The following is a 16763-nucleotide window of genomic DNA, read 5'->3' on the forward strand; positions in this document are numbered from 1 at the left end:
AAGAGAAGAAACAAAACCAAACCAAAACAAACAAACAAAAAAAAAAAAAATGTGAACACGCGGTGCTGGGATTCATGAGGTAAATAGACGTGCTTGAACTGAACGGGGCTGGTCAAGTCGAGCCCCCATGAAAGCCTCTGGAAAGGCAGCCTCCTTTGGCTTTGACATTGCCTTGGTGGCCCTCGTCAAATCCGTTTCTCAGAGTCTCCGAAACCTGAGAGATTCAAGTGTTCTTTGCTTTGCCCTGATTTATTACATCTGTTTCTCCATCTATCTATCTATCTCTATATATGTATATATATATATATTTTTTTTCTCTCTCCTTTTTGGCGTCAGTGTAGCTTCTTGGGAATCTCCCCGACCCACTGGGATTCTTCTGACTCCCAGGTCCCCTGTGTGGCCATGTGGTCCCTGTGGTGGGCGGGCAGCCCTGCAGCTTGGTTTCCTTTAAGGCAAGGAGTTATTTGAGGTAGAAGACATGGTGGACGCAGACACCCCAGCCAGCCCCACCTGGCCACCGCTGCCAGCACTGCCACTGGCTCCTGTCCGGCCACCTATGGTGTTGTTGGTGCCGCTGCCGCTGCCGCCACCTTTGCTGGGGGCGGAAGGTGGCGTAGGAGGTGGTGGCTGAGCAAACAGTACCCCTGGGACAAAGACAAAGGGAGGGACATGTCACAGGGCTGGGCTTCTCAGAGGCACAGGCCTGTGATCCCAGCATCAGGAGGCTGAGGCAGGAGGATCACTGGTGTGATGCCAATGCAAGACACACAGGGCGTTCAAGACCAGCCAGAGTGCACTGCCAGTGGAGCCAAATAAGCAAACTGGCAAGACAGCTCAGTGGGCAAGGGTGCTTTCTGCCAAGCCAGATAACCTGAGACGGATCACCAGGCTGACACTCCCACAAGGGGCCCTCTGACCCTGCAAGCCCTTCCCCCAGACGGCAGTCAGGTCTCCTCCTGCCCAGTGGAGGGAGGCCCTGGACCTTACCGGTGTACACAATGCCGTTCATCTCCACTGACATGCTAATACTGTTGCTGCCATTGGCGCTGCTGAGATTCACAACTGAGTCCGGGCGGCTCTCAGAGGCTGTAAGGGAAGAGATCCACCTGCAGGTCAGAGATACGCCCGGGGAGTGGCTTCTCCCTGTCCGCCTCCTCTCTACCGCCTTTCAAAGTTATTGGTAGGCTTATTTCATGTATTTGCTTCTTATTTTTATGACCAGGCCCCACTATGTAGCTCCAGCTAGCCCAGGATCACTCACCCTCTTCCCGCTTCATTCTAAAGCTGGGACAACAGGTAGAAACCATCATGTATGACCCCCCCCATGGAAGTCGCCATGTGACACAGATTCTGACCAATGTTACCATTTCCTTGGAGCTTGCTGATTCCCAACTGGACACCCTGAGCTCCTCCCAGGACTGTACTCGCCCTAGATGCCTCCCACCCTACTGTGCCCGGCACACACGGGGACGTGGAGGGCTCCCGGCTGTGGCACCTTGGCTGTTGATTCGTATGTTCATGGGCAGCTGAGCCGTCATGGCCAGTAAGCTCTGCTGTACAGCTCGCTGCATGAGCCGCTGCTGCTCGTCGGCAACCAGGGCCATCTTTTTTTCCGGAGGCTCTGTGGATTCCAGCTTCTCCCGGAGTTGCTCCAGAGCAGCCGCCTGGGCCGCAACCGCGGCCTGGGCTGCCGCGGCTTGTACAGCAGCCGCCTGGGCCGCTACCACAGGGTGGCCTGCCAAAGACACAGGCAGGCGGCCTGTGCCTGGGATGGGGATGGCTGTGTCTTCCTCTAGACAGACAGAAGAGGAGCAGATGGTCAGGAGGGACCCGGGGAAGAGCTGGCTTTGCTGCCACCAAGGTGAATACAAACAGACACTTTTGTTTAGAGTCTTGTGTAGCCCAGGCTGGCCTCAAACTCACTTTTGTAGCTAAGGATGCCTTTGAACTACTGATAGATGTCCCAAACACACAGATAACCAATGTGCACCACCACACCTCACTATATGCTGCTGGCACGGCACCTAGGGCTCACTCGGCAAGCACTCTACCCACTGAGCTACCGCCTCAGCACTGTGTGTGTGTGTGTGTTGAGACTGTCTACACTGGTGGCGACTTTCTTACTGAGAACATGTGGACCCGGGCTCTGTGATTGCTGGGGACTTCACACACAGATGCTTCCCAACAACTTCACCAAACTCGGGCAGCTTCCCAGCGGACACATAAGCCAAGCTTAGAAAAGATTAATGAGTTGCTCAGGCTACCCAGCATTAGACTCAGGGTGGTTCAAGGGTCAAGTGTCATGTCATGTCTGTAGGGTCTGGTATGTGTCAAAGGTCTCCACAGTTTAGAAGAAAACAGAAGTGACAAGTTAGTAGTAATATTTGCCACGCACCAGACACCGCTGCCATGACTGATTAGAAAGGGGTACAGTACTCGGTTAATAATGGCTGCCCAAGTGTAGACACGAAAAGCAGGACTCAGTAATGTACTCTGCAAACAGAAGACAGACAGGTCACACATGAGGTAGTCTGTCTTGGCAAAGAACTGCCGAGTGGAGATCGCCAGGTTGCTGTAGGCAGGGGACTGAACAGCAGGAACTGACTAGTAATGTCTGTCTCAGGAACAGGCAGGGATAAAGAGAACTCTTCCATACTAACTTGGGTTTGTCATGGTTACCTAGAGAAATAAAAGGACAACCTCCTCCCCTCACGATTCACCTTTCTTGATCTTGGGCGCTGGGGTGATGGAGCTGCCATTGGTGCTGGCAGCAAGGCCCAAGGAAGTCACAGGTAGCTTGGGTGAGGACAGCATGCTGTGGGCTCCACTGGATGAGTAAGCAAAGAGCGAGCCCCCAAAGCTCTGGCGCCTGCCCTCCCGGCGGTTGCTGTCTATGGCAGCCTGGAGCTCACTGGGGCTGCTCAGGCCTCGCCTTTCACACTCATAAGGGTAAAGATACTTCATGTACCTGTGGACAGGGAGACAAGACGGCACTGGAGACAACCAGGGGACTGTCACCCTGCCCCAAGCTCAGGAAAGCAATGCATCATCTCAGGAGGTGGTGGTGGACTATCCCAGGAGGAGGTGGGCTATCCCAGGAGGTGGTGGTGGGCTATCCCAGGAGGAGGAGGTGAGCCCTGGCACTCACTGTGTCCGAAGCGTGAAGGCAGCACTGGTGATGGAGGTGGGCAGATTGAGCCCCTTGGTGATCTCCCTCCACAGCTTCTTGTTGATTACCTCCACCAGGCCGCCCTTCTCGGTCACTAGCACGTACAGCATGAACAGGTCGAGGACCTGCTTGGCCATGATGGGGATTCTGTTCACTGGGGTGCCTGTGGGACATGGGTAGGGTGGGGGAGGGCTATTGAGGGCAGACATAGCTGAAGCTGGCCAGAATCAGGCAGTGGGGGCGGGAGGTCCTGGCACTGTGGCCATCCTGGGTCACATGTCCTGGGCTCTGCAGGGCTCTGTGTGTCACTCCACCCTCTCCCACTCCACAGCAGGACTTTCTGTGAGAAGCAGCATAACCCTCAGGCAACACCCCTGCTCGCCTCAGTTTCCCCAAGAGAAGCCCCTGTTTACTGGGCCCTGGAGGACACACAGGAGACTCCAGAGTCCCGGATATTCCCACTCCAGGTTTCCAACCACAGTAGTTGCCAAACAACCACAGAATATCCCCAGAGCCCTTCCTGCCTCAGCCTCTGTCCCTTCGCAGCTGTCCCCGGAGTGTGGCAGGCTTCAGTGGGGGTGGGGAAGGCTCTAAATAGGGTTTTCTGTTTTAAAAGCCAGAGCATCCATTTCTGCACCTGGTGACTCCCTGGCCTCTTCATCCCTCAAAACATCACCTCCATTTCCCAGGCCTGCTACCTTTCTGACTGTCTGGATTTGCGATTTATGTCCCAGCCTTACCTGCACTCTAACTCTTGTCTGTGGAATTGTGGGCCAGGGCTTCCCTGCCAGCCTGGTATACAGCAAGTGCTCAATAAAGAACACTGGAGACTGACAGCCTCAATCCAGCCACAGATGTGGGGGAGCCTCCCTCCCTCCCTACTGAACCGGGTGCTGGAATGTCATAGCCAGGGAGGGAGGCAAGGAGGCGGCACCAGAGGCCCTTCGCTAACCTTAACCACCTCCTGCCTCTGGACTGTAACAAAACCTCCCGGTGTGAGTCAAGGAGTGCTCAGGGTGGACACCGGGAGGTGGCTCTCTACTGCTCCATTCAGTTATAGACCATGAGGAGGAACGGCCGGCCTCTGCCATCGGGAAGCTGAGGCCAGGATGAGGAAGGGTGGGGGAAGGTGGCAGGCACGCAGGCAGGACCCCTCCCCCCATTTCCCATCTCCAGAGCATTCTGAGAGAAATCAGTTTCAAGGTCTCGGCTTTCTGATACAAGGAGACAGGGTCATCTCTTTCCCTCCCAGAGAAGGGACCCATGGGTCGTGCTGACAGGGTGAGGGATGGTGGTTTCAATTCTAGTTCCTAATGACCAAAGACCTCAGAACAAAGTGTCAGAGGCGGCAGTAAGACATAGGGTTCTGAAGGACGCAGAGGAGTTCGTTGACTGGGTGAAGGAGGCAGGGTTAGATTTGGGCTTTCACGACCCTTTGTGGTCAGTGGCTACATTAAAGCGTTGAGGTCCCTGGCCTTACTGACCCCATTGTGGTGGGGGTGGGGAATAGGATGGTCAGCTGGAGGCCTGCTGCCTGTGCGGGGCTGGAGCAGGTGGGGATGCAAGATAAGGCAGGGAAGGGCGTCTCTCCAGCCACATGAAGGGCAGCGGGCCGGACCCAAGGAGGCTGGGTCCTGTGGATAGCTCAGGGGCTTCCACACACCCACAGGGACCTGCAGGCCACACCCCGCCATGGAAGGGTTAACTCGGAGGCCACTGGGCTGAGCCACAGGATCAGGAGGCCACAGTATCCCTTCTTTGCCTTCCGGTGGGCAGGCCTGCAAGCCTGTGTTTACAGAAGCTAGGCCCCAGCGATGGCCCCAGGCTGGCCTCAGACCCCCTCCGCCCCTTCCTGCTGAAGCCCAGACCCCTCCTCGGGTCTTAGCTTCCTCCCCTAAAACATGGGGATTGTAATGACCCAGACCCAGCCTATCCCACCCTCCAGTGAGAGGGAGTTTGGGCAGGGGTTGGGGGGGTGGGGATGGGTTGTCCCTGATTCACCTAAGGCCCTGGAGTTGGCACTGGGGACCGTCAGAGTTTGGGGAGCACTCACAGGGGATGACTTGTTCCCCCATCAGACCCTTCTGCCCTGGGAGGTGCTCACCCCGCTTCTGCATGAAGCTGAACAGGTCATCCAGGAATTCTTTCCTCTTGGGGTCTGCGTCCAGTTCATACAGCTGTGGGCAAAGTCAGGATGGGTCAGTGGGTGGGACAGACATGTCCCCACAGCAGGGGGACAGCAACAGGAGCTTGGCCAATCCCACACACCCCAAGGTGCAGACAATGCTGGGTCCCCTTCACCACAATGAGAGGTCCTTCCCACGTCTCCCAGGGTTCGGAGCTCTGGGCATTATTCTACAAGTCCATCACCAGCCTACTGTTTGACCAACTCCTGAGCCCCGGAACTCCCGAGTCCCGGGGGCTCCTCTTTCTCTTGTCTCCTGTGTAGGGTGACTGAGCGACCTTTTGCCCACCCAGGCTGTGTGTGGTGGTGGGGGTGATGCAGGGTGGCTGTCACAGGACTATGGGGTGCCTGTGGGCACTGGGACTCTGCCTGAGCAGAGGGAAGTAGGGCAGAGATAATTAGAATGCTCAGCTGAATACCAGGCTTCAAATTAACCTCCAGGAATGCGGCTGGCTGGACTGCGGGGGGCCTAGAAACCACCAATTACGCCTGGGTCTGCACAATCCATCATTTGGGCTCCAAAAGCTTGGTGGGAGCCGTAGTGCGGGGCAGCTGGGGCCAGACCATCTTTCCAACAGGAGCGGCGCCCACCACCGGCCCCCGCCCCACCTCATTTTCTCCATCTATTCAATGGGGACCATGGATGGGGTAGAGTGTACCATCCTAGAAGGGAGTCAGGAACCCAGGCCTCTGCCCTGGGTGACCCAGCTGTCAGCCACTCAGCTCTGTCTGCACCCCACCCTGGGCCAGCCAGCACCAGACTGGCCGGCCCACATTCCTCAGGCCAGGGAGGCCTGCTCTCCCTCTCCCGGCTGCCTGAGGGGTGTGGGGCCTTGCAGGGCCTCTAGGTGCCACACACAAGCACCCAGGACTGGCTGAGGCCTCCACATCTGCCCAAGAGAGCTTGGGTCCACAGGTGTGTGTGTGTCAGGTACACAGTAAGCACCTAATAAATGCCTCACACTGCAACTTGATTTCCTCAAGAGGCCACCTGGGTGCGTGCGGTGTGGCATGGACCAGCAGATAGATGATGGTTGGACTTGTGATGGGGGAGTGGCTGGAAGAAACCTCCCATGGGAGGGCTTGAGGCCCTGTGGGGGATCCCAGGCCCCTCAACCTAACAGCAACGGCCACAAAACAGGATTAAAGGCCCCTTTCTCAGTTTCCCCATCTTCATTTAAAAGCAAGCTGGGTTGTAGTGGCACAGGCCTTTAATCCCAACACTCAGGGAGCCAGAGGCAGGCAGGTTTGGGGGGTCTGAGGCCAGCCTGTCTACAGAGCAAGTTCCAGGACAGCCAGCGCTACACTGAGAGACCCTGTCTTGGAAATCCAAAAGAAGAAAAGCTAACAGCTGTGTGGCCTGCCCGAGGGTGAGGCTTAATGAGTAAAGCACTCACCCAGCTCACAAGGTCTCCACCCCCAGCCTCTTAGCACTGAGCCCCCATTCCAGTACTCAGGAGGTGGAGGCTAGCCTGGGCTACATGAAACCCCCCCTCATAACAACCATCCCAAACACAGTTCTATGTTGAGAACTGTGTTTCTCCTCTCCTTGGTGAGGGGAAACTGAGGCTCAGTGCATAGTCCAGCTGCCTCACTAGGGAAGGCAACATTAACGTCTCTTCTAATGAGAGACTCCAAAGGACCAGTCAGTGGCACGGCCTGTTCTCCAATGCCTACAGGATAGGACATCAATTCAAAGGCATAAACGGGGAACCCACAGGGCTCCCCTACTGCCTGTGGGAGGCTGCGTCCCACCCTGGAGAGCTGGCTCTAGGGGACAGTGTCCAGGTTCTGGTTGTAAGCCCAGCACTGTGACAGGTTTTGATCTGTTTTCCTCATCTGGAACTAGACAGATCATGTGCCTAATGAATGTTTATTAAATATGCATGATTTCTCAGGCCTCCCTCGAGGTGGGTGCTCGTCCCCGTGGTAGGGTCCTGTCACCTCCCCAGCGCTCCACTCCAGCTGCAAACTGGCTTTAAGTTGTGAAAGTATGAGCTGGGGCAGGGGTGTACAACAGGCACTCACTAAGTGTACACTGCTGTCACTGCCATCCACACAGTTCCTAGCAGTGAGAAAATGTCACCTGCTCTACAGTCAGACTCACTGCGGAGTCTCCCTTTGCTCCCAACAGGGAGGCCTTTGTTTGCAGCTTTTGTCCTCTACAAGAACTTTCAGCTGGTGTGTGTGTGTGTGTGTGTGTGTGTGTGTGTGTGTGTGTGTGTGTTTTGAGACAGGGTCTAACCTGGAACTCTGGCAACACTCTTGCTTCTGCCTCCTGAGAGCTGGGCTGACAGGCCTGGGCTAGCACCAACCCTTGCTGGCCCTGGGGCCCGGCTGCCTAGGTCACATCCCATCTGTAGGTTTCTGTTACTGACCACACCTGGGCGGCCAGGGCTGTTCCCACAGGGGCCCAGGGCGGTGTCCTCAGAGCCGAGGGGCCCTGGCTGTCCCCAGCTATTAAAAAAAAAAAAAAAAAAAAAAGACTGCAGCTGGTGGTGGTGGTAGTGGGAAGCTGAGAAAACCTTTGTCCCCCAGGTTGTGGCAGCCCAGGCCCCCTACTGGCTCCCCAGGGCTCCAAAGTCCATAGGGCCCCACCTGGGAAAGGCGCCAGGCAGGGTGGACCCCAGGAAGGAAGACATTTGAGTAGGGCCTGGACCCAACCCCAGCGCAAACACTCCCTACACACCTTCAGTTTGGGGAGCAGCAGGCAGAGACAGACTCCGGTCTAAGTCTGACACCCACCGAGGCGCCAGGCTCCAGAACCCTGTGAAAGGCAGTGCACACCTGGCAGATGGGACCAGTTTTGGTTTTATTTACGTATTTATTTATTTTTCAGTAGGAACTCAAGTAGTCCAGGCTGGCCTTCTGTCCCATTCCTCTCCCCAGCAAGAGAGTGGGTGGCAACCCCGCCTACCTGGCTGGGGACGCTTTTTAAAGTCATACTGGCACCTGCTGTGGCAATACAAGCTGTTTTTCTCTTCAGTGATCAGATTTGAGTCAGCAGCCCCCGCCCCCAGGTGACACAGGGGCCTTGAAGGCTCTGGGGAGTCTGTGTCTGCTTGGCAGAAAAAAATGAACCAAGTCTCCAGTGTGTCCACTCTGAGGATTTCTAAAAAAGGCTTTCTTTGACCACACTGGGGGGGGGGGGCACACATCTTTAATCCCAGCACCCTGGAGGCACAGGCAGGCAGATCTCTGTGAGTTTGAGGCCAGCCTGGTCTACAGAGTTCCAAGACAGGCAGAGCTACAGGGCCTAGTCTACACAGAGTGCTTGGGATTATTGGCATGCAGGTTTTTTTTTTTTTTTTTTGGAAGTCATGCATATAAATCTCAGACCACCTACAATCAAATACCTCTATATACTTCCAGAACATTCTACCACTCAACAAGAAACACAGTCTGCACGACCAGTCACCCCACACTGTAAAGTATACCGGAGCATCACTCCTGTTCATGGCTAAGTAATATTCCAGTGTCTATTATCCGCCTGTCTCTGGAGGCCGCAGGAGTCTTTATCCTCACCACATTCTTTGAGGATTTTGACGATTTTGTGTTTTCTGGGCTTCAGATAAGACATGACCATCAACAATCTTTACAAAATCACCCAGATACAATAGCTGTGGTTTTCTTTCCTAGCCTGCATAAAACTTCCAACATCCTCTAGATGCTTCCTTCTTCCAGCTGCCCAGGGTCGAGTGGCTCAGAGCTCTGCAAGTTTCAGGACTGGGCCACCCATCCCCCCCTTCCTCCCTGCCAGCCAGGTCCTGCTAACCACCACCACTGGAATCTCTTACCTGGAAGAGACCATGCCTGGCCATACAGGCCCCAGGGCCTTTGCACTGTCTGGCTTTTCATCTAAGCCCCCTTTCCCACTGCAGTGAGGGCACCGAACAACTCAGCTCTGTGAGAGACATATCCATTCCATCCTGCCACTGACAAGTGCTCAGGATTCACCTGGACCCTTTCTTCACTTGGGGAAACTGAGGCAGAGGTGATCTGTGAGTAACAGAGCACTAAAGACCAGCTGGGCACTCGGCTGATCCTTTTCCGTGGGTCCTAGGGTGTAGCAGTATACACCTATCAACCTACACTAGAGGATGCTAAGACAGGAAGGATGGCTCTGGGCCAGCCCAGGCTACATAGGGAGACCCTGTCTCAAACAAATTTGAGTTCTATCCCAGCATCCAGAGGCCAGGAGAGTCAGAAGTTCAAGGTAGACTAGGCTACTTAATGAGTTTGAGGCCAGCCTGGACTACATCAAACCCTGTCTCTCAACACAAAATAAAATAAAATAAAAATTTTTTCCAGTTGGAAAGTACTGGTCAGAGGGGATGTTGGGTGCTGGCCACCAAAGGTCAGAGTCATAGAGGTGCCTGCGACACAGAGCAGAGAAATCAAATCAGCAGGGCGAGCAGGGCAGAGGTGGTGGGGCACTCCTGAAATGCCAGCTCTGGGGAGGCAGAGCCAGGAGGATCTCCATGAATTCGAGGCCAACCTGGTCCACAGCAAAAGCTCCTGGTTAGGCAGGGCTACAGAGAGAAACCCTGTAGGAGCGGCTTAGAGAGGCCCAGAGATGGCACCTGGATAGGTGGGCACTGGCTCTCCTCAGCATTTCTCCTTTTACCCACGGGGCGTGGGGGTGTCACCGTGAAAGCCTGGGGCTGTTACTTTCATATTTGGAAACCCGAGGAGTGTGGCAGGAGTTATGGAGCCCTTAAGACTGATGACACCTCACAGGTAACACTGTATATAACCAGATACAAGGCCCAGGCCAGCAGCTGGAAAGAACTCTCCTAGCTATGCAGAAGACCAAAGCAGGGGACACAAGTTCAAGGCAACCCTGGGTAACTTAGTGAACCCCTTTCTCAAAATGAAGAGAGGACTGGGAGTAAAACAGGAGTGTAGCCCCCATCCCCCAGAATCTCCCAATGAGGGGCTGGGGGTGTGGTCAGGGTAGAGCAGCTACCTAAAATGGGTAGAAGATGCTTGGAGGGACGCCAAGTACTGCAAGGGAGCCGACCCATCCCTGGGACTGCATACAGAAAGGACTTCATGAATGTGCAACTTCCCACTGCCCTGGCTCTCTCTGGGCTCTTCTGGCCGCATGGTGGCCTCATGGTGCACCTGAGGGCTAGGGGCTTCCCCTCCGAGCTGGCCACCCGGCTCTTTCATTTCCCGTCAGCTCTGTGGGCATTGCGGGCCAGCTCTTGGTCTTAGGAAATTGGGGAAGTGATTCTGGGCTGGGTCAAACATCTGTCTATTCAGCTGCCTTCCGCAGAGGCTGGCCCCCCATCTCCCCTCAGAGCACACTGAACGCCTCACCCACGAGGCAGATATTAATAGTCCTTCTGAAATGACCATTCAGAACCACAGCAGCGGCTGCCACAGATGCTGGCCTCTGGGATCCTGGCTGCAGAGAACTTGCAAACCTCCAACCCAACCTTTTCTCCCGAGTAGATTATAGGTTTGATCAGGGGCCACCTTGGAACTCAGCCTCATTTCCTGAGAAGGAAGAGGGCTGTGCCCAGAGCTTCCAGGCTGATGACAAGACGCACGTGCTCAGCCAAAGTCAAGCCCAAGGAAGACAGCCAGGTGGGAGACCAAAACTGCTCATGTGCTAGGGAAACTGAGGCACAGGGGTTGGGCAGCCCTGGGATCAACATACAGGCAATGGCTAAGACAAAGTACAAAGAAGTTTGAGTGGGAAAGCCCTAAGGTGACCGAAAGCAAAAGGATTGAATAAGAGTCATTATGGGTCCCTTCAGAGACCCAGGGGGACCTCCCAGAGATCAGTGAAGGGCAATGCTTAGCGCTCCGGAACGTGTGGGCAGACAATTCAAGGATCAGCAGCCAAGGGCACTGGTGCAATTTATTGATCCCAGAGACTGGAGAGGGAAGAAAGGCGGAAGAATCACCAAAGTCCAGAACAGCATCTGCAAGTGTTGGGGGCGTGGCTTGAGGTGGAGCCCCACCTAGAATCTCCCAGTAAGGGGCTGGGGGCGTGATCAGGGAGGAACCCCTGCCTAGAACCCTGAAGCTGCTGCTTTCTCCTGCTATATTCCTGCATAGCCTCGGAAGTACCAGAAGGGACTTCCCTGTTGACCGGTGTGAACCTGGTGGCTGTCACCCTGGATTCTCAGGACAGTACCCAGGGACTGGTATCTCTTCGTTAGCTGCTCAAATGGTTATAGACAAACGGAAGCTTGTGCCCTAAGACAGATATGGGGTCCCACTCTTCGACAGGTCCTGCTGGAGGGTTCCCAGACTGTGAGTTAAGGGCAGGTAGAATCCGGCCCAATGTGGTGGCTTCAAATGTCCACCTCCCATTGCAGGGAGTTTCCGTCACACATCAGCAGCCGAGCAGATGGACCCAGATAGACTGTCTGACAGCCACTCCATGCTCAGATGCTCACTGACAAGATCCTGAACAAGTGACAGGGGCCAGCTGTACGCTGCATGTCAGCCCTGTCTGTTTCATGGAGGAGAAACCGAGGCTGGGAGGAAGAAATGAGTGAATTGTGGGTTAGGGAAGAAGTGGCCTTAGAGACAGAAGGGACGGGTGGGTAGGCAGACAAGATGGCGGGTGAGGAACACCCCTCCCCCCAGCACATCCCTTAGTGACTGCATAGATGTCAGTCTCCTATAATTTGGGCCCTATATGGCAATTGGTCCCCTCCTACTGCCACACGAAAAGCGACAGATGCACCCAGACTGGATGGAGATGCTGGACACAGCTGGAAACACAGCTGGTACCCTCAGCCAGCCATGAGGACACACCCATTTCCCCCAGACAGAACCCCACCCCCATGGAGACAGTGGCTCAGCCTACCTGCCCGCCCCAGACTGGCTCACCCTACCTGCCCGCCCCAGCAGGGTTCTTTGTGTTTGACAGCGTCTCTGTCTCTCACTCTCTCTCTCTTCACAACCCTGGATGTCCTGGAGCTGGCTATACACACCAGGCTGGCCGCCAACTCGTAGAGATCCACCTGCCTCTGCCTCCCAAGTGCTGGGGTTAAAGGTGTGCGCCACCTTACAGCAGGGTTCCTGAACTCCACAGTGTACAACAGATGTTCCACTAATGCTCACGGAAGGCCTGACCAGGACTCGGGACACACATGGGATGGACAGAAGGACCCAGAAAGTCTGCTCTTCACATTCTGTCATCTCCTGAGCAGCAGCTCTGGGTTTGAGACTCAACTCCAACTCCCTGACCACCTGCCTCCAGCTCTGGGATGACAGGTGTGAGCAACCATGAGAAGTTCTACCCACTGAGCTCCGACCCCTTGTCTGTGGCGCTATAAGAAGCACTGTGTGGTAATCCTCCTGCCTCCACTTCCTGAGCCTAGAATGGGTGTGTGGAGTGGGGACACAGGGCTCTGGCATGGGACCTGCCACAAGCCTCTTATCTGAGTGGCAGCACCGTGGTGCGGGTCCGACAGGGCCTGGTCCCCAGCACATTAGAGTTTGTGAAGGGAAGCAGTCTCCAGGGGTAGCCGGGTTGCTGACCCCACCAGCCCGCCACCCACCTACTCTAGGACCCACAGACCCTGGCCTGCCCCTGACCACAGGGCAAGGCTGTGTCCCCAGACCAGGCCCTTCAATGGACACATTAGTTACCGTTTAACCCTGTGACCCCCAATTGTCTGCTGGCCATGCGCAGCCAGGCGAGCCAGGAAGGGGCGGGCCATGGCCACTCCATGCCACCCACTAGGCCACACCAGGCCCTCCTGGGCCGGTTTTAAAGATGGATAAGCTTGGTCATGCTTGACAGCTAGCAGGAGCCACACTGAGCTGGCTTTCCAAATGACATGTTTGATACAGCCTACAACCCCTCCCTGGCTGAGAACAACTGTTTACATGAATTGACAGGTCCCCTGAATACAGGCCTTTGTGGCAAGTAGGGAAACTGAGGCAGGAGTCAGGCAGAGCCCTGCCTGGGGCTAGCCTGGGGTAGAGGACCCAGCATTGGCTGTATCTGTACTTCGGTTACCACAGGCACAGCCTTAGTCCAGCCAGTACAGGCCCCCATGGGCAGCAGTTGACCTGTGTGTGCCCAGACCACACAACCTGCAAGGTGACCACCGTTAACAGTCCCTCACCACTCCCCTGTTCTCAGAGTGGGGTGAGCATGTACCTCACCCAGGAGATGTGCACACCACACACAGATACACGCACACAGATACACTCATAGACATACATGCACACACACAGACACACCACACAAACATACCACACACATACAACACACAGATACACTCACAGACACACATGCACACACACAGACACATAGACACACCACACAAACACACCACACACATACAACACACAGATACATTCAGACACACATGCACACACACAGACATACAACACAGATACACTCATAGACACTCACAGACACACATGCACACACACAGACACACACAAACATACAGACATACAGCACACAGATACACTCACAGACACTCACAAACACACCACACAGACATACCCCACACACATACAAACACACAGACATACAACACGGATACACTCATAGGTACTCACAGACACACATGCACACACACAGACACAGACACACAAAACACAGACATACAGCACACAGATACACTCATAGACACTCACAAACACACATACAGACACATAGATACACCACACACAGGCACAGACACACACACACACACACAGACATACAGCCCACAGACACCCCATACATACACAGATTCTTGGACAGACACAAACACCACACGCGAGCACACATCCGCAACTGGCCAAGGGACAGAGAGACAAAGACACTGGGAGATCTGCCTGTGTGGCCCTGGGTCCCTTCAGTCAGTCACAGAAGCCATGGCAGCTGTCCACCAGGCTCATCACTGTTGTGTCCCACGTCCAGTGTAGATGCGGCCACCACACCCTCTCGGGGACAGCAGCTTTTGGATACCGCTCCCTCTGCCATGGCGTGTGTTATTAGAAAGCTTGGGGCGGGACGGAGCTTGGCAACAGGTTACAGGGTGGAGAGCCTGGCTGGCTGGCGGCAGTGACCTGGTGGCCGAGTTGGCGGCACAGGGACCAGATAAGGTTCTTCCGGCTGACTCAGCGCAGTTCCCGGGGGTTGGCACGGGTTGGGGCGCGGTGCCAGGGCTGGCAGGCAGCCTCCTGTGCCTGCCACAGCTCTCTGGCTCAGCGCCAGTAGCCACAGTGACTTTGATGAGGTTGCCCAGGGGCTTCCCAACACCTCCAGACCCTGACTGCCCGGCATCCAGGACTCCTGAGCCCCAGGAAGGCTCTGGGCTGGAGCTCGCCGCCAAAACTGGCTGGCAGCCCAGAGACAAACATGCCCCAGACAGTGACGCTGCCACCATCAGAACCTGGAGTCTGACCTTCAGGCAGTCACCCAGGCCTGGGTCTGCCTGGCACACCCTTTTTTTCAGAAAACATTAGCCTACCCTTCACCTTCTGGTCTCTCTAATCCTTGGTTCCAAATCCACCCAGTACCTCTTTATTTCCCCACTGTCCCACCAAGGCTAACTCTGGTTTCTTAGAATGTTCTAGAATGTCTAAGAAGTAGACCCTGCCCTTCTTGCCTGTCAGTAGACTCTTACAGGCTCAACAACGCCCCCGCTGCTATGTCCCTTCCTGCCGTCCAGTCCTGTGTCTCCTAGGCAGGACAGGGAACAATCTGCCCACCTCCTCCCCAGTCCCCACGCCATGTGGCCTCAGAGGCTCACAGTATCATCTACAGCAGGAGAAACAGAGCACGTGTGAGTGACCAGTTGGAAACTATCACTATCAGCAGCCATGAAAGTTTTGCCCGGGGCAGACAAGGCAGGCGACCGGCACAAGGACGCGTGAGGCAACTGCAGACAGACCAGTCAGCCCCGCCCAAAGCTCCCACCTCCAACACCTGGCTCCCTGTCCACTTCCCTGTGTGACACAGGAGGAGGGGGGAGGGAAAAATCACAGCAGCTGCCCTCAGGCCGGAGGCCTCCCTGGACACTCCATTTCCCTCTCTACTGGAATGCTGTCCAGTATCCTGGACTTAAAAGTAGACTTTAGGGAGAGAGGGCAAGATGGGTCAGAGAGTAAAGGAGATTGCAGCCAAGTCCTATAACCTAAGTTCAGGCCCCACCCTGGGACCCTGAGAAAGGAAGGAGAGAACGGACTACTTCAATTGTTCTCTGACATCCACACAAGCTGTGACACGCGTGCCTCTGTCCACACAAAACAAGCAAGCAAGCAAACAAACACAAGCAAATGTACAACACAAAACATTTTTAAAGGACTAGGAAGAAAGAGTGGAGAGCATGCCTGGGACCCCAGCTTTCAGGACATTTTGGTAGAAATGGAGAATTCTGAGCCAGCCTGGGCTACAGCACCAGGTCCTGTGTTCTTCCTGTGAGAGGGATGTATAACTCCGGACCTGCCAGGGACTCACTGTTTTTGAGAAAGAAGGCGAGGCTGGCGGTTTTCTCTAAAACCCTGTAGTCACCAGGTTCTTTCTATCCACCTGGGGCCAGAATCTAAAAAGGGCTGGAGGCAGTGAGTCCTTCCTGCATGGAACTATGTGCCTCAGTTTCCTCATACGGTCCCTTTCCTTGTAGATAGGATAAGGAGCCTATTAACTGTGCTTTTTTTTTTTTTTCACCATGTTCTTTGGAAGCCACACACAGCTCAGGAATGAACTTGTGATCCGCCTGCCTCTAACTCTCAAGTGCTGGATGAAATGTGAACACCAGTCTACCTGGGTGGGAACCAAGAGCCTCATGTTGGCCCTGAACTCCTTAATGCTCCTGCCTCAACCTCTCTGGGGCTGAGGGTGACAGACACACACTGTGACCATTTCTTGGGTCCCTCGGGGAGTGGAGTGCGGGTGGGGTTGTGGAGGGACAGGGCCCTCCCCGCACACGGGATACATAGACACTCAGCAGCGTCCACAGAACTCCTAACAGGCACTTATCCGACTGTGGCTCTACCTAGCAATTTCACGGTAGGCACACGCCCAAGAGGAGCAAGAACGAAGCCACTGAAGCCAGAGACAGAAGCTGCAGAGCCAAAAGGTGGAAGCAGCGAGCGGGAAGCAGCCAAGCGGCCAGCAGGGATGCAATGGACGTTCAGGAGCCGTCCACACACCATTGTACCACACGGCCGTGCGGTGCGTAGGGTCAACGACTCTGCCGAGGTTCAGAGCCTTGAGGACGCTGTGCTCAGTGGTGAGAGACCTTGTGCGGTGGGTCTCTGCCACAGGAAACATCCAGAATGGGGACATGAATGTTGGGAGCTGTGTAGTTGACAAGTGACCAGGCTGTGGAGGTGGAAATGGAGGACTGGAACATTCTGAACTTGACAGTTATTTCATCTGGTCATAAACTTGAATCTGTGAGTGAGCTAAAAGCCAGGCATGGTGGTGCA

At 55.0% G+C, this 16763-nt stretch overlaps 1 protein-coding gene across 2 annotated transcripts in view; it reads right to left on the reverse strand.

Moving 5' to 3' along the window:
* Nucleotides 1-447: 447 nt before the first annotated feature.
* Nucleotides 448-16763, reverse strand: part of ARID3A (AT-rich interaction domain 3A) — a gene marked incomplete at both ends in the record, with an annotated part of 19964 nt that continues 3648 nt past the window's right edge. The window contains 6 exons of one of the 2 annotated variants that reach the window (XM_080935970.1): nt 448-644; nt 988-1086; nt 1496-1786; nt 2721-2968; nt 3149-3332; nt 5274-5346. In XM_080935970.1, the coding sequence (XP_080792096.1) occupies nt 448-644; nt 988-1086; nt 1496-1786; nt 2721-2968; nt 3149-3332; nt 5274-5346 (1092 nt within the window). Of the gene's footprint in view, nt 645-987; nt 1087-1495; nt 1793-2720; nt 2969-3148; nt 3333-5273; nt 5347-16763 lie in introns of both variants that reach the window. The other variant, XM_080935969.1, reaches the window with a different exon arrangement.

Source organism: Micromys minutus, assembly GCF_963924665.1.
Source record: "Micromys minutus genome assembly, chromosome: 22".
In the NCBI taxonomy this organism is placed as follows: Eukaryota; Metazoa; Chordata; class Mammalia; order Rodentia; family Muridae; genus Micromys; species Micromys minutus.